The sequence below is a fragment of the Neopsephotus bourkii genome, unplaced genomic scaffold, assembly GCF_033783945.1.
Source record: "Neopsephotus bourkii isolate Nb327-2 ecotype Australia unplaced genomic scaffold, CSIRO-AGI_Nbou_v1 NB_168, whole genome shotgun sequence".
In the NCBI taxonomy this organism is placed as follows: Eukaryota; Metazoa; Chordata; class Aves; order Psittaciformes; family Psittacidae; genus Neopsephotus; species Neopsephotus bourkii.
In genome coordinates this window covers 13,785,961-13,808,965 of record NW_026900684.1, presented here as the reverse complement: position 1 = coordinate 13,808,965, position 23,005 = coordinate 13,785,961, and the positions used below count along the sequence as shown (strand labels likewise).

Below are 23,005 nucleotides of genomic sequence, written 5' to 3'. Positions count from 1 at the left end.
AATACTGTCTTGCTTTCCATTTCAGTAAATAGATCTCACTACATTTTCCCCCTTCAGAAAAAAAAAATCCTAAACCAAAAACACTACAGTTTTTCACAAACATGCTCAAAGCTTATTTGTATTGTATACAGCACACTGAAGAACTGAAATCAGCTCCATAAATGTAAACATTTTAGTGTCATTTGTTCTGAGTACTGTATCATCATGAAAAGGTTTTTTTAAGAGACTGTGATTGTTAAGACACAAGACAGAAGCAGTCATGTTTTGGTGTTGTTGCACAAGCCTCATATACTATACTCTTAAAATCAAATTTTAATTTTCCACTACCTCAGAACACTATCAGACCATATACTGTGATCATGTACCAATTTTATGTAGGGTCCACATTTAGTTCTAAACAAATTTAAGCTTTCACTATTAGTTACAATTCCCCTTTACAAGATTCCCACCCCTTCTCTCTAATCTATGAATCCCTGTCCCTTAATATGTTCAAAAGTTGCTGAACTTAACACGCCAGTTGAAGTAGGCAAAGGAGGAAAGACACTTCACCTTGGCAGTCACCCCATTTACTCAGCAAAAAAAGTTACATAAATTCCAGTTGTGCATACATTATATTTTTTTCTTGAGGTCTTGACTAAAGTTGGCTTTTGGCTTTTTTCTGGTGGGTTCCCTGTGCCTCCCCCAACCCCTCGTATTCCACTGTTTTACTACAAAACCCTTCATAATAATAAAGATACTTGCATTTGTACATGACTTGGGATATTTGGATTTGATTAAAAGACCACCAACTTTTCATTGAAAGGACAATTTCTTAACCATAAATGTAGTGAAAAATTCAGCTTTGATTTTTTTTAATTAGCTCCATCTGAACAACCTTATACAAGAATACAATTTTGAAAATTCAGATTAAAATTTAAGTGGAATATTGTAATTTAAATCAGTATTCCCTCAGAATTGAATTCATTTAATGGAAATATCTCAGTAGATTTCTTTCTGTGGTGGTAGTAGCTATTAGTTGCTACGACTGAGAATGCAACTATACCTACAACATAATGTTAACAAAAATAGAACAGTCTAAAAAGAACATGTATAATTCAACCCCTAGGTAGACTCATCAAAAATGCCCTTATTTAAAAACATTTCCTCACCACCACCGCCCTCAAAGCCATCTGCCACTTTAAACCAGTACAAACATGCTGCAAACCTGTCCAAGTATTCAAACATGCTTAATCAGGCTATGTATTGGCAGAGCTCCAGAAACCTGCAAGGTGTGCTCAAAGTACATAAAAAAAGAGCAAGCGGCAACTGTTGACATCTTTAGTCAATAACATGCTTAACAGAAGGTGTATCTCCCAGCATTCAGGTTAGCATCTCTCAGCATTCAGAAGATTAAAAAGTAGGTAAACTTGCATGCTTCGGTAAACATCTAAGCAAACTCTTCATTGTCCAAATTCAAAGCAAGGAAGACCCATTCAGCCATGAACAAACTGTTGGTATACCAACTTCACTGCCAAATACAAGCTCAGGTCCTGCAGCCTTACAAAACCCCTCTGAAATCTGAATCTGTTTTTCATGTAACAGAGATTAATATCCTTCCGGCTTTGGGACTGTAAGTACATTCAGATGAATGAGGTCAACAGAGCCACATTTTTAAGACAAGCTGCTGTGGATTAATTTCCAAGAGACAACTGGATTGTTCAGGTTAAAAAGAGGTGATTGCCCAGAGCACTGAGTACAGATAAAAAGGGGAAAAAAAAAAAACCAAAACAAAAAATCCATAAGATATCTCTGGAGAAAGATACTTACTGTGTTTACCGAGTCATTTATTCATTGAACACTCAGTGCAGCCTCTACAGAGTTTTAACTGAGCTGCTTGAAAACACATACTGATAGCAATATTCCAGGTATTGTTCAGCTGTGCTTACCTTTGAAGAAGCAATCTTCATTGTGCACAATGGTGACTTTTTGCTTTTTCAGACAAGCAGCCCTGTGCACTTCGCAATGGTTTTCATAGAATTCTCCATCAGAACCACACACAGGCTTGTAATGCGGTTTGCAGTGCTCCATGCATACACACTCAGCTTGGCCTGTCTCCCCATTCACAACACAGTGCCTACCCAAGCCGCAGTACTTGTTCTCACATGATGCAAAATGGCCATCTTGACCCATAAACCCTAAACAAAACAAAACAAAAAATTGATATATTAGATATATTTTGTTTAACTGCATGGAAGATAAAAATAGTATTGTATAATGTAAATGAAGTGAGAATATATCCTGTTACATCCTTGACTAATCCTTAACATAGGTCAGTTTGAAAAGAAACAGATTTAATCTAGTTAACATGACTGGGTACGCTGGTGATCATTTTTATGTCTTAGATTAACTGTAATTAAGAGCAACATCTAGTAACAAGATTTACTTTTCATTAAAAAAACATAGTAAATCATGTCTTTTTAAATGCATATTGAAGCTTGTCACTTTAGAACTGCTATGCTACTGCATGTAATAGAACAGTGCATCCTCTAGAATTTAGATCACAGAATATATTCAGTTGGAAGGGACTCCTAAGGATGACTGAGTTCAACTCTTGTCTCCTCACAGGACTACCTAAAACTAATCCATATGACTAAGAGTGCTCTCCAGACGCTCCTTGATTTCTGACAGGCACTCACACACTTAGACTGGTACACAAGACTAACTAGAGCTGGGCCGAGGCTCTGAACCAACATGGAGAAGGAAGAAGTGAAAAAAAAAAAAAACAAAACAAAACCCAAAAAAACCCCAAAACTCTGTGGGTGGCAAGACAATGACATTTCAGGGAACAGAGCATGGTGGAAAAGCAGGACTGACATATCAAGTGAATGTTGGCTAGTAGTCAAATAAGCCTCTTTTGTTTCAGGGAGACAAGTGGGATTTGGATAACAAGCAGAGATTTAAGAGAACTACAGTAGAGGTTAAGGAGCTTCTGCTGGTCACAAATCACAGTTCATTCTGCCCCTAGAACATGGAAACAGGTCACCTGCATTAGGCTACCAAAGCCATGTATCCACTTTATATTCTCTCTCTGCTGCTGCCACCATATAAAATAAGTGCTGAGGTCAGTAGCAGATCTTTAGATGAAGGGGGAAGTTAAGTGAACAGCAGTATTTCCATGGTATATCTTTAGTTTACATCTTGGCTGACACTGAACTAACTATACTGTAAATTCTTGTTGAGGGAAAGTGTATGACAAGTGAAAAAAAATAACCAAACCTGAAAACCACACCAAAACATCAAACACCACACAAACACATAACAGAATCTCAATTGCAATTACCAAAACTTCTATTACATAAGTGTTCCAATATTATAACTGTGTCCTAAAATAAGTATAATGCCTTCAAATGTGGGAACTGACAGTGCCCTTCATAGTTACTTCACTTTATTCTCTTGCTGTACACTTTTAACTTCCAGAACAAAGACCTTTGTACAAAATACTATGTACACCTATCATTCTAATTCACAGTATCACAGTATCACACAGTATCACAGTATGTTAGAGATTGGAAGGGACCTCAAAAGATCATCTAGTCCAATCCCCCTGCCGGAGCAGGAACACCTAGATAAGGTTACACAGGAACGTGTCCAGGCGGGTCTTGAATGTCTCCAAAGAAGGAGATTCCACAACCCCCCTGGGCAGCCTGTTCCAGTGTTCCGTCACCCTCACTGAGAAGAAGTTTCTTCTCAGGTTTAAGTGGAACCTCTTGTGCTCCAATTTGTACCCATTACCCCTTGTCCTTTCATTGTTTGCCACTGAGAAGAGCCTGGCTCCATCCTCGTGACACTCCCCCTTTATATATTTATATACACTAATAAGGTCACCCCTTAATCTCCTCTTCTCCAAACTATAGAGACCCAGCTCCCTCAGTCTTTCCTCATAAGGGAGATGCTCCACTCCCTTAATCATCTTAGTTGCCCTGCGCTGGACTCTCTCCAGCAGGTCCCTGTCCTTCTTAAACTGAGGGGCCCAGAACTGGACACAATATTCCAGATGAGGTCTCACCAGGGCAGAGTAGAGGGGAAGGAGGACCTCTCTCGACCTACTAACCACCCCCCTTCTAATACACCCCAGGATGCCATTGGCCTTCTTGGCCACAAGGGCACAGTGTCGGCTCATGGTCACCCTGTCGTCCACCAGGACCCCCAGGTCCCTCTCCCCTACACTGCTCTCTAACAGGTCGTTCCCCAGCCTATACTGGAACCTGGGGTTGTTCCTGCCCAGATGCAGGACTCTACACTTTCCCTTGTTATATTTCATCAAGTTATTCCCCGCCCAGCTCTCCAGCCTGTCCAGGTCCCTCTGGATGGCAGCACAGCCTTCTGGCGTGTCGGCCACCCCTCCCAGCTTAGTGTCATCAGCAAACTTGCTGATAGTACACTCAATACCCTCATCTAAATCGTTGATGAATATATTAAATAATACTGGTCCCAGTACCGACCCTTGAGGCACTCCACTAGATACAGGCCTCCAACTAGACTCCGCCCCATAGACTACAACTCTCTGGCTTCTCTCCTTCAGCCAGTTCACAGTCCACCTCACTACCCGATCATCCAGACCACACTTCCTCAATTTAGCCGCAAGGATGCTGTGGGAGACCGTGTCAAACGCTTTGCTGAAGTCGAGGTAGACCACATCCACCGCTCTGCCATCATCCATCCACCGTGTTATTTCCTCATAAAAGGCTACGAGATTGGTCAAGCACGACTTCCCCTTGGTGAAGCCATGTTGACTGCCCCTCATAACCCTCTTATCCTTGATATGCTTTAAGATGGCACCAAGGATAAGGTGTTCCATCACTTTCCCAGGAATGGAGGTGAGGCTAACCGGTCTATAGTTACCCGGGTCCTCCTTCTTGCCCTTTTTGAAGACAGGAGTGACATTTGCTTTCCTCCAGTCCTCAGGCACCTCTCCCGTTTCCCAAGACTTGGTAAAGATGATGGAGAGCGGTCTAGCAATGACCTCAGCCAGTTCCCTCAGCACCCGCGGGTGCATCCCATCTGGACCCATGGATTTATGGATATCCAGATTGCTCAACTGGTCTTTAACCCATTCCTCATCGACTAAGGCAGACCGCTCCGTTGACCTATCTTCATCCGGGGTCTCAGCGGTACAGGGCTCTTCAGGACTGCCTCCGGCAGAGTAGACAGAGACAAAGAAGTCATTCAGTAACTCTGCCATCTCTGTATCTTCTGTCACCAGGGCACCCGTCCCGTTCATCAGCGGGCCTACATTGCCTCTGGTGTTAGTTTTACCTGCCATGTATTTGAAAAAGCTCTTTCTGCTGTCCTTGACCCCTCTTGCCAGCTTTAATTCCAAGGAGGCCTTAGCCATCCTAGCAGCTTTCCTACATCCTCTAGCAGCAGCCTTATATTCTTCCCAAGTGGCCAGCCCTTCTTTCCATGACCTGTAAACTCTTCTCTTCCACTTGGGCATACCCAGCAATTCCCTATTTAGCCACGCAGGTCTCCTGACCCTCTTCCTCGACTTCCTACGTGTCGGGATGCTCCGATCTTGAGCTCGGAAAAAGCAGTCCTTGAACGTCAACCAACTATCTTGGGCCCCTTTCCCTTCAAGCAGCCTAGCCCACTGGATTTCCCCTAGCAATCGCTTGAAGAGGCCAAAGTTTGCCCTGCTAAAGTCCAGGGTTGCGATTCTACTTGCTATTCTACTGACCCTACCACACAAGATCCTGAATTCTACCATCTCGTGGTCACTGCAACCAAGGCAGCCCTCAACCTTCACTCCTTCAACCAGACCCTCCTTGTTAGTGAGGAGGGTCTAATTCCTTGCAATAGTTTTCCTCACAGCCTAGCTGAATGACATGTGGCTATCCTGTAAAACATAGCATGAATAAATGGTAATGCGTAATTTGGTAGTATTACATTCATTTCTTGAAGAGCTAATGTGTCAGTACCATAGCTTTACGCATATTGCTTCTAACCACTGAGAATTTATTTTTGGCTTCAATGGCAGAAGTAAATTCTTCTCACTTTTTCTTAAGCCTATGGGTTTGTTAGACCTTAGACAACAGTGCTTTCATTCTTTGCTTTCTCATATAGCATAAATTTTCTATAGACACACTACAGAAAGCACAAGACCATTAAATTTGTCTCTAATATGACAAATGCTTTCAGTATATTGTTTATAACAGTTTGAGCACAAGGCTGAAAGGACTACAGATTCACCTCAGATGTTGTATACCTGATGTAACTACACTACCATGATTTTTATACACATGAAAGAGTACAGACCAAGCTGATGGTGGGGTTTAACTGCTCATGCACCAAACTGAATTGAAATGTTTTTTCTTTAAATACCACTCTTTGTGCCAATATATCAACATGATATACAAGCAACAGACATTAACTGACAGAAATGAATGTAAATCCAATTTCCTTCTACTACCACTAACCTCAAATTAAGTCTCGTAATGTCCAGGAGTACTTTACAGCACAGGTTATTACACAATTTCAGAACTTCTCTGAAGTCATACAACTGTTGCAGTTTGAGGCAAAATCCCATAAATCATCATTATTTCTGCTTTTTTAATTGGAAGATAAAGATCTCAGTCTGACAACTGCTCTGAATTATTGAGAGGTGTTTGGTGATGCAACAATGCATTGTGCTGTATATCACTTTGAAAGTAGAAACCAATTTAAGACTTCACTTGGGACTTCCATATTAGTACTATAATTGAATCTGATGCCTGAATGCAAAACAGCTACTTTCAGATGAGGAAGAATGATGAGAATGATTTGCATAATATATATTGACATTTAAAATATCAATATATCAACATATACCCATCATATACATCAATAAACAAGCAAGATTTTTGCCATAATGAAAAACTATATTACTTTGTTATGACTGTTTTATAAATGTCTCCATTTTTAACCATTAACTAGTCAAAAACAATACATATATTTGCATATATCACTGCATATGTAACTCCTTCAATTGAAGTTTAGAAGTCTGGCTTCAACAGAGAGAAGATTCTTTCTTCATACTCTTTGCCTAAGTTCAGTTACTTTTAGTGCCTTCAGTATGTTCAACAAGCACTGGTTTGTGCCATTTTTAATTTAGGAACTTGAGGAACTTCTAACGTATTTGATGAAAAGGAGCAGCTGGGCAGCATTTCAACTATTCTTAATCATATTTAATAAAAAAGTTAAAATGTTTTTTCTTAAAAAGTCCACAAACTAGTGGTTATCAGATTACTCAGAAAAAAATAAAACCCGTGCCATTTCAAATGAGGTGACAAAATGTTCATAAACATAAAACTTTGATATCAGTTTGAACTAAAAGCGCACCCAATTCTGAATATGTAAGCAAACCAATAAATATTAAATAGCTATGCTGAGATAAAAATAAATGCATTTAGACAAAAGTAAAACTTTTTTTTAACAAGCTAGTGACACAAATCTAGAGATTTTAAGACTATCAACAGAAAACAATGTTATATGTAATAGCATTGTTTGATTTTCATCAGTTAAGTCAAAATCTAACTTTGCTGTAGAGGACCAAACAAATTAGCAAAAGGTACAGGGCACATGCAGTCACCTTGGATTATTTTTTTTTCTTTCATCTGAGTAAGTGATACAGCATTGCAATTGCATAATAAAGAAACTGCAAAGAGCTATTTTAAGTATTACTGAGGGAAGTTTTCCCCCAGATACTTACATTTCCTCTTTACGCTTCTCAGGAATTATTAATGAAATGTTGGAACAACAAGACTTCTAATTTACAGACAGATAAGTCAGTGAAAGAGAGGAGATACCAGATGTTTAGAGTAGCCTTACTAAGGGGCACTGACTCCTTAGAGTTATGGATAAAAGCACTAGCATTCTGTTGACAGAGTTGAAAAAAACGCAGAACATTTGACCCAAGTACAATGATACAACAACATCAGTAATCTTTCTATTTAGGTACAAAGCCACAGGAATCTTGTCATTACCAAACAAATTATCTTTTAAACCCATATAGGCAGTGACTTGCAAACCATTCATGAAATTCCTGACTCTTTCAGTGATTTGCAGGAGATTGACACTATTACTGTTCCTTCTTGGAACTGTTATTGAAGAAGGTATGCTTCTGATGGAATGATAACGGAAGGTTTGTTTGGGTTTGTTGGGTTTTAGAGTTTTTTTCTGGTTTTAATGCCAGTACAGATAAGTCTCCAGGGACAAAATTGCTTAGGTTTCAGTAGCTATTCAGAAGACCACCACCTCCTTCCAAGTTGCAAAATTAAATAACACCAAGTTTTTCTGAAGGCAGGTCTTCTACCTAAGTATTCAATTTAGAAAATAAACTAGCCCAAAAGGCACTTAAGGTTCCTAAATGTGGACATAATTCAGTAATCTAGTAGATAAGCAGCCCAGCATATTCATTATTAAGAGACTGAGAACAAGTAAATCAAGACAATAAATAATCCACACATGAATGGTAATTTTTTCCAGTAATTCAATTGGTATTGCTTATGTGATGATAAGTAAGACTGTATTTGTCAAGTGCCATAACACAATACGAAACTGTGTACCCATATTAGCTATGAACTCTGGATTTTCAGCCATAAAGGTGCAATACATATGCATTCTGAGAGGATCTATATTACTATAAAAACAAAACAAAACAAAACTTTGTTTAGTTTAAAAGTAAACCTGGAAACATTTAAATTCTCATGGCCTTAAGTTAAAAAAAAAAATGGCAAAAAGCTACACTTCAAGAAAAAGCATTAAAAATGTATTATGCCTAAAACAGACAAGGCAGTCACACAGGTTTTTTTTCAAACTTAAACTCTAAACAGACATAAAATGAAAGAACAAACAAAATGAAAAGACTTTAACTTTAAAAACTGGAGAAAGCAAATTTTTTTTTTTTTTTTTTTTTTTTTGCTTTTAAGGTATATTTTAATAAATACCGCTTCAAGCTGTCAGTTAGGATGACTCAGACATTTCCCAGCCAAAGGCCAGTTCAACAGCATCCAGAGTCAAGCAAGTTTTAGGTCATAATTGCATCATTTACACTTGGAAATTAAGTGCATGTTTTAGCATACAAAAGGCTCACAGAAATAAATATACTTTTTCCTTTGACTAATCTGTTTAGAGAGACATTATATAAGGAAACAGGAAATTCATGACAGTATGAATCACCACATTGGCCAGCTGGCCCTGTGTGTTACCTAAAACAAAGAAGCAAATATTTTTTTAGACAACACATCTAGATCTTTTGTAGAAGTAACTGATGCTGACTTCTGAGGTCAACAGTCCCATTCTCCCTCACCCCCTTTTTATTTAAATGGTTTTGTAAATGACAATTCCAATTACACAGCTGTATTTTTGTTCAATATACTGTCTATAAAAGGCTCAACCAAGACTGTAATCTGTAATCCTAATGCTGTCTTAAGTGTTCAGTGTAGCCTTAAATTTCACATGAAGCAGAAATATCTCAGGAAGAACAGTGGAGAGAAAGGGAGACAAAAAAAAAAACCAAAAGAAGAGGAAAAGAAGATTGATCACCACTTAGCATTAACACTGATAGGGCATTAACACTGAGCATGTGAGCATGACCTCAGCTCATAAATATTAAAGATCTAGACTTTTTTTTTTTTTAAGCTGTAGTATTTTAACAGCAGTTCTTTGACAAATTTTGATATTGCTAGCAAGAACAGCTTGCAATTACCCTGACTGAACATGACACTAAATCTGTGTTAGCCATTACGTAGAACTCTTAGTATATGAGCTGCTCCAGTAATTTCACATTTTATATTTTGGTGAGGAATACTTTGGCGAGGGGATGAAACTTAAAGAGTGAATTATTTGAAAGTAAATAAACATTATTTATAAATTTCTCAATATAACACAAAAATAAAGTTCCCCAGGTGATTAACAGCATGTATCTCAATAAGCTAAAGAGCTTCTGGATTTTGAACTCTCCTTACCAATGTATTCTCTAAATATGGTATTAGAGTGGCTTACCATAACACATGCCTTGATTTTAAACCACGCAAAACATCTTTGTTTTGCCTGTTGTGTGAGCCTATATTGTAACAGACAATACAGTTTTAACAACTGGCTGCTACATTATCTGTATTCCAAACCCTAACCAGGTTAGCCAAGCTTTAGGACACTACTAGGCATTTCTATTTCATACATTTTGCTGAAGAGACATGTCTGGAACATGGTCACCTAGGGCAGGGTGTTGGTGAAGAGAAATCTCACTCATGGTCATGGACATACAGGCAAAGTAATTTTAATGCATGTCTTCTATAAATTACATAAAAATACATAAGTATTTCTTGCTAACTCTTAAAGTGACAAAAATATAAATGCATGCTCCATGCTTATTCACTTTTCTTTTTCTGTGACTTACTTACCCTTAATATATTAAAAACTGACAATTTTGTAAAATTCTGTAAATTTTGTAAAATTTACAATTGTAAATAGTCTTTCATATCACTAAGTACAACATGAAGCTCATAAAAGTAGAAGGAAATGTACTGCCCACCCAGAGCTCCAGAAATCACCTTTGAAACCTCAACTTTCAAAGACTCAGCCTCAAAAAATAACCCAATCTCACATCTTTTCCAAAGCAAGATTAACTCAGAAGTCTCCCTTGTCTTTCCACTTGTTTGTCTAATTAAATTTTATACACAAGAAAGAAGCCAAATCTGTCACAACATGTATGAAGAAAAAAACATAATGGAAGACAAAAATCTTAAAATTACAGTCCTTCACCAGAAGGAAAATCACTGTAGCAGCAATTCAAACAGTCATAGCATTTGAATACAGTGATTATGAGTAAAATAGAGAAATGCCACCTGAAATAGATCCCCTTTCATAAAGGTGGAAGAGTATTCACAAAAGGCTGATCATGTGAAGAATTTTTCAGCAGTACACAGAATTATAGATGAGTAAGTCTGAGGGACTCTTGCTGCCTTGGTCAGTTTTAAATCACAAAGTAAGATTCCGATTATAGAGTTCAAGACAATAATTGCACAGTGATAAACCAATGTAAGAGTTACTTGAATCAATATTTTCTAATGATTTTAACATGTAAAATAGTTGTACAAAAAGACTGTTTAAAAATTAAAAAAAAAAAGGGGGACAAAAATAAGCTTTTGTTAACATACTGTTCTTCCTCCCAGGAGGCTTTCAAGAGCAGAAGTGCAAACTTGCTCTGAAGAAGATAAAGATAAAACAAGAGTGAGCTGTTCCCACTTACACACCAGAAAGAGCTCCTCTTAGCAGCTCTGTCAAGCAATTCCTTCTCATGTACTCTCTGCCATAACTCTGCTAGCCCTAGCTGTCATTGAAAGAAGCAATTTGGATCTCCTCAAAGTTTCTTAGTCAGAGCCAAAACAGAAGGTTGTGTCAGCAGCTCCAGTAGTTCAAAGACGGGAGAGTGAAGAAAAAACAGAAACTAGAGCAAGCATCACACCAGTGCAGGGACAGGATAAGCATCTACAACACACTGCCCAAAGCCACTTCCATCTTCCACCTCGCAGCCCTGCTTCCACCTTAGAAAGGATATTACATATGGCTGGCTGGTTGTTAGTTTTGTCTCCCATGGTTTTCTTTCAGCATCAGCCAAGTAACCTGGAGCACAACGGTTCACTTGGCCTGTGCATACAATCGGTTTTTGGCTTGGTCTTGTACTGTCCTGTCCTTCCTTACCCAACTGCCCCATGCTTACACACAAAAAAAGACCCCTACCTTTGCAGGGAACTTCAAATACTAAAAAAAATTGCACCTTCTTAGAATTTGACTGAAATGTGGTATGCTCAACATTTATCAGTGAGGACTAACAGACACAGATGTTACAACTTCTTGTTTCAGCTTTTACCTTAAAATTCAGACTAAATGAACTTAGCAGAATGCATGTATTGTTTATTCAAATAAAGTGACTTTCTGATGGTCTTGTAAAGGTAAATTAGGGAGAAAAATGAGAAACTGACACACTCCTAGAGGGATAACTATGCAAAAACACAGCAAGCAAAAGGAAAAGAAACTCCCTGTAATACGAAGGAGATTTCTAAGCATTGCATACCCAGCATTTTGCAGCTACTTGAGCAAACTCCACAGAATTTAGCTCCCTCAAAAAAAAAGAGATCAAATCACACCTCCTCTGCTTGAATCTAATCGAAGACAGGGATCAGAAACACCACATGAGTAAAGGCGAAGAAATGAGAACACAACCGGCATTATACAAGAGCATCCCCTCCTTACCAGGCACCACCTTGTATCGTGGATCCAGAGCCACCGCTTACCCTTTCCCGCTGACAGCGCACCACGGGCTCCTCCCTTTCTCTGTACCCCCGGCCACCCTGGGCAGTTGCAGCTGGGGACTCAGCAACTGCCTAGCTTGCTCCTCCACCATTAACGAGGCCTTCTGTGAATCCTGCCTCTATAAACTTCCTCACTCACCCGCGGAGCTATTAAGCCCTTGCTTCGGTTTCAGAACATAATAAATGGCCACAACAGCTCCACTACAGTCTCCTCCAGAGCAGCGCTCTAGCTCAGATTCCTGCCTGAACCCAAATCAATTTCACCACCAAAGTGCTGCTGGGCAACACTCTGGCCCAGGCAGCAAGGTCTTGCATGCAACCCCAGAGGCCCAGGGCTCTGCAGGTTCCTACAGGAGACATTACTGGCTTGGCCAGGGATGTTCACACACTCCTGGGAACCAAGAAAGCACACCAAAGTCTCCTGGAGTGCTAGGAGGTGATCTTTGGTCATCCTTCTCATAGCTGACCTGTAGCCATTAGATATGGGTTCAGGACATTCTACTTGCCTTATATAGCAGGATACAAAATATACAGAAGTCTGAAACAAGAAGCTGAACATATCTAGAATAAAATCACTGCTAGTTTTACATGTAAGTATAGACTGACATCCTTGAGCAGTTTAAAGCCAGCAACTCGTTACTTCCAATTAAATCCTTTGCTGAACCTAGCACTTAGAGTTTTTCTTTCTCATATGCTTTGTGTTCCGAAAAACATTTATTATTCATTTAACACCAAACCAGTGGAAAACAAAGTGGGAAATGACACATTTGCCTTATAACAGATACATGGACCGTTATTCAAATGGCTGATTGCTTTTCAATTGCAGCGCAGCAGGCAACCGTCTTTTCTGCCAAATGTGTTACCCAATGTCACCAAGAGCAGGAAACATGCATCACAGTGACAGCAGTTCTGAAAAGGTCATAGATTAAACAACATTTCACACAGTTTTTAATGCTTATTTGAAACATAGCTTGCTGAAAATCACAAAGGGTGAGCTTAGTTCTCAGACAAAACAAGCTCAGTACTGCTGACTTGTCATTTAAAACCCAAGCTGGTGAGTTTTAGCCACAGTGATCAAAATAAGCAAAACTCTCAGTTAAATTATTGACTGAAATTTCCTTTTACTTAGTTAAAAATTAGGTTGTTAGGATTTGGTCTCAATAGGCAGATGTATATGGCTTTCCCTGGGGTTAAATATGCTCCTATATGAAACAACATTATAAACAGAAAATTTAATTTATCTCCTGGTCAACTAGCTAGCATGAAAAACGTCATTCAATTACCCATGATACAGGCTAGCATTCCACAATCCAGACAGTATACAATTCCCATGTTAGTCACTGAATCAGCGCTGTTTTGCTGCGTTCTTTTACTTCAAAGTCCTCCCTGCAGAGAAGAGCTGTGGTGGTTTTCTGCTACTTTCCCCAGGGATCTCTACTAGAAAAAGTAACATAGACTGAGCAGCATTTATACCATGTGGTTGAAGCGCAGCATCATTACTGCTTGAGGAAAGCTAAAAAAGAAATGATGAGTATCTTCAGTTTTATTGCTAGAAACATTTGCCCCTAGGAAATTTGACCTTTTTTTTTTTTTTTTTTTTTTTTGACTTGTCACTGGGCAGCTGTGGTGGGTGTGGTGGGCTGAGCCTGGATAGTACGTAAGTACCCAATCAGCCGCCTGCTCAACTCCCCCCTCCAAGAGTTCAGAAGGACTTCAATAAGGAATTCATTCATTGATTTTCATCAGCAGGCAGATACCCAGCTGCCTCCTGGAAATGATCACAAGTAACATGGCCATGCCTTAACCACCAGTGTCCCACCATCCTACTCCTTTCCCACAGCAGTTATTGCTGAGCAGAACACCCAATGGTGCAGGATATCCCTTTGGTTAGTTCAGGTCAGCTGCACCAGCCGTGTCCCCATCCAACTTCCTGCTTTGAGGGGAACACAGTGGGAAAAGGCCTTGATGCTGTGCTGTCCAGCAATAGCTAACCCAACATTGGCTTGGTCACCAATCTACAACATGGCAGTATGTGAGTTGCTATGAAAAAAAATAATCCCAGACGGAACCAATACAGGAGCACAGTGTGAAAGCATTGTTGGCATTAGTAAATCCAGGAAGGTGAGCAGCGATGGGGGGCAGAGGAAATTAATCTAAACTGTTCATCAGTGGACTCTTTAAGGAAAAAATTACGTAGAAGAATATTATAACAATTTTTACATACAGACTTTCTAGTTCAGTTTCTTTGACAAAAGTAGTAAGAAACTAATGCTTTTGATGTCCTGTATGTTCCATCTTTGTGGAATATAAACATGTGCAATGTAACAATGTAATGGTTATTAAGGCAGGCTATGATCTTTACACACCCACCAGAAAGAAATAGCAAAACACTGCATACTTGTATACATGAGTATAGCTCTCAAAGACACTTAACTCAGCTAACAAACTTTGACACCAATGTCCCATATGTGGATTTCTGAAAGAAAAACAAAACCAAAAAAAAAGCACCCCCCCAAATAAAAAAACACCAAAACCAAGTAACCCCACAACCAAACCCTACAAAATATGTCATGCCGAAAGACATGCAATATCTGAAAACAATGTTTTAGAGATAGCAAAAAGGAGTCCTAAAAAGAACATCTTCACAAAGAATAAATGTATACATAGTGAAGTAATATTGGTTGCCTCCAGACCTTGCTACAAGAAAGTAATCATCTCAAGTAGGCTTGAAGTTTAATGACTTAATTCTGCCATTTTAAGGCAAGCAGAGCAAAACGCACTGTGCACACACCTCTTTTTTGCAGAGCAGGATTGATCCTATTTGCTCCATATAGTCTGCTAAGTTGTGGGTTTTTTTCTAAAGCAGTTCACCCAAAATATCTACAATTCAACCCCCCCCCCAAAAAAAAAACAACAAATCCATAAAGCAAAAACACACCTAAAAGCTAGTCTGTATTAAAATGAAAAAAAATGAAAAGGCAAAATGTTTTTCCAGATTTTTGTTAGGAGAGAATATTGCTCTATGAAAAGAAAAAATAGACGGGTGACATATCAAAAAACTTCCTCTTGACATAGAATATGATAACATAACTTTTTAAAAGATTATAAAAGCAATACTCCACATAAACAGTCTTGTTAAAATTTTTTCTACATCTATGTATGTCTTTATACTTACTAAAAATTACTCAGTAAACCAGAGGAGTCCATTCAAATAAATATAAAAGTAATTTCTTTCACAGAATATGATGCACTAGTGAGATGACTCAAGCAACATGACTGCCAAAACGGTTTTCTAGTTCTGTGCTTAAATTAAAGATATTTTGTAAGAAACATAAGCCTTAACAGCAACAACAAAAAAAGAATAGGTGTGCTTCTAAATCATAGTAAGGAAGTTTTAATTTCATAAGTCTGGTACTCTTCATAGAAATAGTTCACCATAGAATTGGTTTGGTTTTGTTTGTTTGGGGTTGCTTTTTTTCCTAACAAATATGTAAAAGCAGATTAAAGCAAAAATACAGACAGTCCTATCTCTTACATCATGGAAAATCAATCTTATAAGAAAAGACATATATATCTTTATGAATGAGAGAGCATTTAGCTTTCAACAGAAAGAAAAATTCCAGTCAGATATCCAACTGTCAGGCTTTATGTATTATTTGATATAACTTCTGTCTAATGACAAATTGCCCTTATTATAAGCATGGAAAAAATGCTATTTTTTTTTCTTGGATAATATTAAAAATTGATAAAACCCACTAGTACTACTACATGTGAATTAATGTAGGGCTGTAGTAACAGATAATCTTTAAGCCTTTCAGAAATATGAGATACAGAATTAATTGTAGAAAAGCATGAAGATCATTTTCAACTTTTATTCAAGAAATCACTGTCTATAAGAACATCTGCATTGATTCATAACTGTCACACCTCTGGTTCAGCTGTTGCATTTTTTCCCATTGGAAAATGGCAAAGTTAAACTACAAACTGTGGTCAGCACAGCTACCAAGTCACTGTAAACTGTTTCAGTGTTTTAGATACTGAAGTACAGAAACTTTTCAAATGAATGAAAATTACAATTCTGTTATAATATTTGTTACACGTGTAATTACCAAAAGGAAGCTGCTTTACATACAAATTAATAAAGTTGAGTACTTCATTATACAGAATGCTTTCTTAAGTGATTTCAAGTAATTTATAAAATGAGAGTCACAGATGATTTATAACTAGAGAAATAAGCACTGATGTAGGAATAAGAATTTTTGGCTACTCAACTTTTTTGTATTATACGAACTTGAAAGGTATTGCAGGTCAACAAACACTGTTTATGCTTGGCAACCCTAAATTACTAACTGCAATGAAAATAAACATTTCATCAGAAATCCTTTTGAAATTGCAATGCCTTTGTAACTAAATTTTCACAGTTGCTTTTATCATAAACAGTTTAGTTAAACGACTGAAATTATAATGCAGAATATTTTTTTCTCTGCGCTTAAGGGCTGCCAGCTGATCTTTCAATTTATAACAGTTTGAAAAATGGCAAAGAAATCAAGATCTGTGTGACCTGACTAATTAGTTCAAAGTTACTGGAATGATGCAGGTAACTTGCTTAATTTCCCATAAACCAGTTGTATCTTTAGACTATATATTTATCCTTACAGGCATAACTGAATTATAACTGTATTGTTGTCTTTCTATTACTGCATTGTAATTAACATTCATATAATGCTTACATACATTTTAAGTCATGGCAGAACTTATTTTACTGTCTTAATTTCACCTTGTGTGCAGATGAAGTAGCATAGTACTACCATCTAGGAAAAAACCCAACCAACCAAATAAAAAAGAAAAAGGAATAGGAATGGGTATGCACTTCTTTTAATGCAGTTTAAGTCACTGATTGCTACAGCTCTTTCTGAAGAATTTGGACGTCAGTATACTTTCAGTCATGCTGGTTAGCACAATCTTGCTGTTAATTGTGTCTTTAAACGTACCCATTATTTTATACAGCATTTAATCTGCATCATTTTTTGAATGTTCAGCCAAAGCTAAATGGCATCTTAACAGTATTTCTACACGTATTCATAAAGGAATTTCACAGAATTCTGTTACTGCTACAATTTCTAGAAAACAGCAAAATTACACATAATGTATTTGTGTGTAAAGCTCTGTAGAACTGACATACACATTTCTTGAAAAACAGTTGGAAAATCCATCACCTAGAAAGAATGCTTTTTGTTGCTTTTACAGTTATTCTTAATTTTCTACCTGAATTTAATAGCCAGTGTAAAAAAAAATTCATAAATATATATGGCCTATTTTTTTTCACATAACTTTACTGGAGTGGAGTGATTTTGTCCTAGTATGTAGACTATGAAAATGTGCAATTATGTAACTCAACATACTTCTTCCTTCTTCCTCGTTACCCCCACAAAAATTACATGCCTTTCCATCCCATATTTCCCATCCTGAAGGAAATTTTTTTGAGTGGAGAGTAGTCTTGACAGTAGTATTCCACCAACAGGAACACCACAGTAATATTCCACCAGAGGAGCACCACAGATTAACACAGCAAGAAAAAAATCTGTGAATTCTACAGCAAAGTCAAATCAAACTGATTTTTTTTAGAGATGGAGGGAAGCGCACACTCATACTCTCCTGTAACCTGTTACCATGCTATGGTGAAACAGATGCTCTAGATTTTCAAGGCAGTGATGGCAGCTGAAACAGATAAGAATGTGATTGCCTTATGCCTTGAACTCACTTATATTTGATCAGTTTAAATTAAATGACACAAATTTCTATCTGCAGTCCTTGCAGAACTCTTAATATTGTTGATGTAAAATGTGACAGGTAGTGAGCAGGTACAGTCTGTCAGGCATATTTAGATAGCCTAATGTGTTAACTATTCTGAAAATGTGTAAAAATGAACATGTGTGTATAGTATAAAGAATACACATAAGTGTAACATTGTTCTTTAAAACAATACAGTTAATGCATATAGCATAGGACAGTTTAAAATTATTTTTATCAAACCTATATTCTTAGAAAAGTACTGGGAAATTAAAATGGGAAAGCTAGATTTGGGGAATAGTCTCATGATTTTGATCTTTTGAAGCTGTCAGTCCTCTGTTGGTGAGTACGTAAGATGCAGAAATCTTTGCTCAAATAATTGCTGTGACTGGGTTTTGTGTATTTTCAACTGCTGTAAGCAAGTTATTGTGAAGTGACTGGTTTTCTCCCTGTTAACCAGAAGTTTGATTTGGAGGCAGTAACTCTATCCCAGTAAATACATTGGCACATTTTCCCAGTATATCCTGTTTTCCTAAGCTTGTACTTTTCCATGAAAACAAGAAATTGAAAGCTTGCTTCTTTGAGAAATAATCTATTCTAATGCTCCATACATCATACACCTAAGGTAGGACTGCTGAGGAAGTGATGCAAACCTTGATGCTATTCCAGCCTTTGCAGTGATCTGTGGTCCCAAAATCTAAACTGAAAGAATGTACTCATACTCCAGAAAAACTGCAAAACAGTATTCAGGCTAGATCTATACCAGTTACCATGTTTACACAGACAGCTTAGATTGAACTGATGAATTCTGGGATGTTGGGACCATCCATATGGAGATTACAAATTTCTAAATCTGTATCATGAGTCACTGTCCAACTCAGGAGGTGGTGTTGAAAAGGGTAATTTTCATTTAACCAATGTATGAGAATTAAATAATTATTCATAAAAGGTATGTTTAGGAAAAAGTGATCTGTTACAAGGTCTTTTTGCCCAGGTTTTGGGCCGGGGCCAAGCGGGGAGTGCTTTGGTTTTATATTAATCTGATTAACTGATCAGTAGTTTATATTCTTTGAAATCAACAATCATTTTGTTCTGGCTTGGGTTTTCACTCCACCTTGGAGATAACCTCTTACTATCATGTAGACTGGTTGGGCTGCTCTGGACAACACCTGCTATGAGCACTGGTATGACACCTTGACCTAAATCATTATCCTAAACAACCCTCCCAAGCTGCACGAGTTACCCAGATATGATAACAGCACATAAATTCATGTTCTTGCTTTGTATCTCTGTAGCAACTAGGTACAAATGAAATGTCCCCAGAGGCAGAAACTGCATTTTCTGCCTTTGATAGCCATCTCTTTTCCTGTTTTACTGTGCTGATCCTGTTTTGATCTCTTAGGAAAAGAATTAGTCATTCAGTAACATGAATAGCTTGAAACCTTCTAACATTAACATTCTCTCTTTTCTTTCATTACTACCAACTCATTAATAAACTATTATACAAAACCAAAATCAAAACAAAGAGGAAAACAACTTCTGAGGGAAAAAAAAAAAACCTTCCAAAAAGATTTTCCTGGGTAAATATACTTGATAAAGATAAAAATGAATAACATCTGAAATTATTTCACTCATACTGATTCTTAAAATCATAAAAGTTGCACGTGTTTTCCTGATTAAAATTCAGAAGTTTAACATACTGGTTTTCATTAGTGATCTAGACACTAGTGACTGCACACAACGCAATTGCTTTTAATGATGCAATATTAAACAAGATTACTGCTAGCATATATTGTGACCCTCTCAGTCTGTTGAGAAGGTCACTATTTCTATTTGTTGCATGCCCAATCTACACGTTTATGTGCCCATTTATAAATATATATATATATATATGTCTTTGTACTTAGGCTTCTATAGAACAATTTCAACAAGAAGAAATAATTGTATACCTAGTGTTATGCAGAACATTCAAAGTGCATGCAGTGAACAAAGACATAATATCAGAATACTGAAAATAGCAGAGCGGTGAGTGCACCATCTGAAGTTGTGTTGATACCATCTGATTCTACAGCTAACAGAAAGCATGTGAAATGCTAATGACTAAACTTGGTAGACTTTCAAAGTTTGAGTTTTGCTGGGTTTTGTTGGGTTTTGTTGTTGGTTCGGGGTTTTTTTTTCCCTATAATTGGACTTTTTTGGTTTAGCATTTTCTTAATTTCAGGACTGAAAAATATGAGAAGTCATACTGTGTGCTTTTTATGCCTCTATCAATTTCTATTTACTGAATTCAAGGAAATACCACTTTACTGTACAGACATTAACAGATAGCATACAAGTAACCCTTGCTAGATAATTGGATCTACAGATATGAAAGTAGAGTGAGCAAGCTGTGTTTTTGATTGAATTCAATCTGTGGTGAACACCAGATTTTTAAGAACAGTACTGAGAGTGAGATAAGTTCATACTGAACAAATATATAACTGTCCATAAACAAATAATAAAACAACTGACAAGTGTTTAGTAGAGTGATTTTTTTAACCCTATCTTATTTTTTAACATTGTACTTTATAAAAAATGAAAAATCTATCTTGACAGTTTCTCAGTATTTAGTGATTTGTGATTAGTGATTTTTATTTAATACTTTTGATTGTAGAACAATGCGCAATTTCATAACAATATCAGACCCCTTTTAAGAAAGAACACCCCTCAAAACAGCAAATGGACAAAGTATTTGTCTCCCAATTTTCAAGTCAGTCCTTAGAATCTAATGACCAACATGAAAGGCCATATTCCTATGACTTCCTGAATTCAGCCTCAAGATCATTTTGGCTACCTTATTTTCTTTATTCAAATTTGTGGGAGGTAAGAACCTTTGCTGCAGTCCAGGGTTCTTGGAGAATGGCTATCAGTCTGAAAAAAAAAACAATCAGTGTAATGCTTGGAAAATCAGTTTGTCAAGACTGAACTTGAGTTTGATTGAAGATACAAAAATTAAGAAAAAAAAAAAAAAGGGAAACATCTTACCCGCATGGTTTTGGTTCCTAAGTTCACATCTAAGGAAAGACACAAAACACAGCTAAAAAAATTGTAGAACACCTGGTTCCTTTTGTGTATTTGGTTCAGCTACAGCATTTGGAAAAAAGCCATGTCTATGTTACGATGTCAAAGGAGTGAATAATCAATACTTCCACCATGAACTGCTTTCAATACCAAGTTGTTTGAAATATTTTCCAGTGTAAGAATATCCTCCTATTCATCTGACGTACCATTCCATTGCTAATAACTTACACCAAAAAAAAAAAAAAAAGGGAAGACAAAACAACCACCATTCATGTTCTAACCTGCTGTAATTTGAAAAAAATTATCTGTCAGAGATCTACTGAACTCTCCCGTTAAGTTTGTGATACTCAAAGCTTCTGGGTGGACTTGAATTAAACATTCAGGGATCATGCAGAAAATAATTCAGCCTCAGATTAAGAAAAGAAGGGAACTAAATAAGGCAACTGTTTTGCAAAAGAAAACACAGAAGCCTTGTATTGAACTACAGGCTGTATCCTCTTAAGTACCAGAAAACAAAATTCAATTTTGCAATGTAAAATAATGCAAAGACGTGTATGTTGCTTTATTGCTTCTTCACAAGAGCCTTATTTTGCATGGTTCTTCCTTCCCTCTCCTAACTTTCCTAATATTTTCCAAGAGAAACCAATTTTGCATTAATTAAGTCAGGTGCAAATTCTGGGACTTCAATAGCCTGAGTTTCTAGTATGGGTAGAAAAAAGTAATCATTAGAGACTTGGACATAGCAGTAGGAATTGGTTCTTGAGATTATGAAATATTATGAGCAAGATGAATTCCCTCAAGCATGGCAATTCTTAAAAAAACCCTAGTGACAAGGACTGGGCTGTGAGGAAAGACAATCATTTCTTCATTCCCACTAGAACAAGAGGAATGATAGAAAATAAAGTTATCTAAACAAACTTAGTGGTTTGGTGTTTTGGGGTTTTTTTATGTTTGTTGAACTATTCTGAAATAATCTCATTGAAAGTGCAGCTTTCCTGAAGAACAGTTGATGTAAAAACAAAGAAGAAAAGCGAAATGTTACAGGCATGTAAAGAAATGGGAGGAATATAGATTTATAAAACCTAAGCTGAAGCAGAAAACAGTAGAATAATTATAACCCAACGGCCAGGATGATTCCAGTGTTAAATAAAACTATGAAATTAAATCTACTCTGAAATGAAATCTGATCTTAAAAGACAGCATTGTAAGTATGCATGAAATAATGCATAATTCATTTTATATAATGTCTCATGAAAACAAGTCAAGTAGCATTAAAAACTAGATTTATTTTAATTCTAGTGCTGACACAGTCTTTTAAAAATAAACATCAACAAAATTTGAGGCTAAACTGAAAAAAAAATGCATTTTATGAGTAAGTCCAATAACATCTATCACCAAATAACTCTGTATTCCTGTATTAGGCTACATATCCAACTATTTTATGAACTGTGTGTTCCAACCCATTTTACAGCAAAATTTATGGAATATTGACATGTACTATGTTCTGAGTACAAAAAATGTAGTCATTCTGAAGAATAATTTTGAAGAAGGGAAAACAAAAAAGGAAAGTAAAATGTGAGGTTAAAAGACCTGTTATTGATAGATATTTGTCAAGGATTCTTCAACATAATTCACATAGCTTGTGTGTGAAGATGGATGCATGAAGGGCAAAGGACTTCTCTGTGGTTTAGAGAGAGGGAGGCGTTATCCTGGAACTCTTTGATTGCTTCTCCTAATACTGCTATCCCTTTTAGAAAGTAAAATGGAAGTGTAGTTCTTCAAGAAAAAGCTGTGACTCTCAGCTATCCTAATAGTTTTAAAAATAG

The 23,005-nt window shown here is 37.1% G+C and overlaps 1 protein-coding gene across 2 annotated transcripts in view; it reads right to left on the bottom strand.

Moving 5' to 3' along the window:
- FSTL5 (follistatin like 5) overlaps positions 1–23,005 on the bottom strand; it is a 281,852-nt gene that overhangs the window by 208,611 nt on the left and 50,236 nt on the right. For both annotated transcript variants that reach the window (XM_061373214.1, XM_061373224.1), the window contains exon 3: positions 1,926–2,174. In XM_061373214.1, the coding sequence (XP_061229198.1) occupies positions 1,926–2,174 (249 nt within the window). The remainder of the gene's footprint in view (positions 1–1,925; positions 2,175–23,005) is intronic.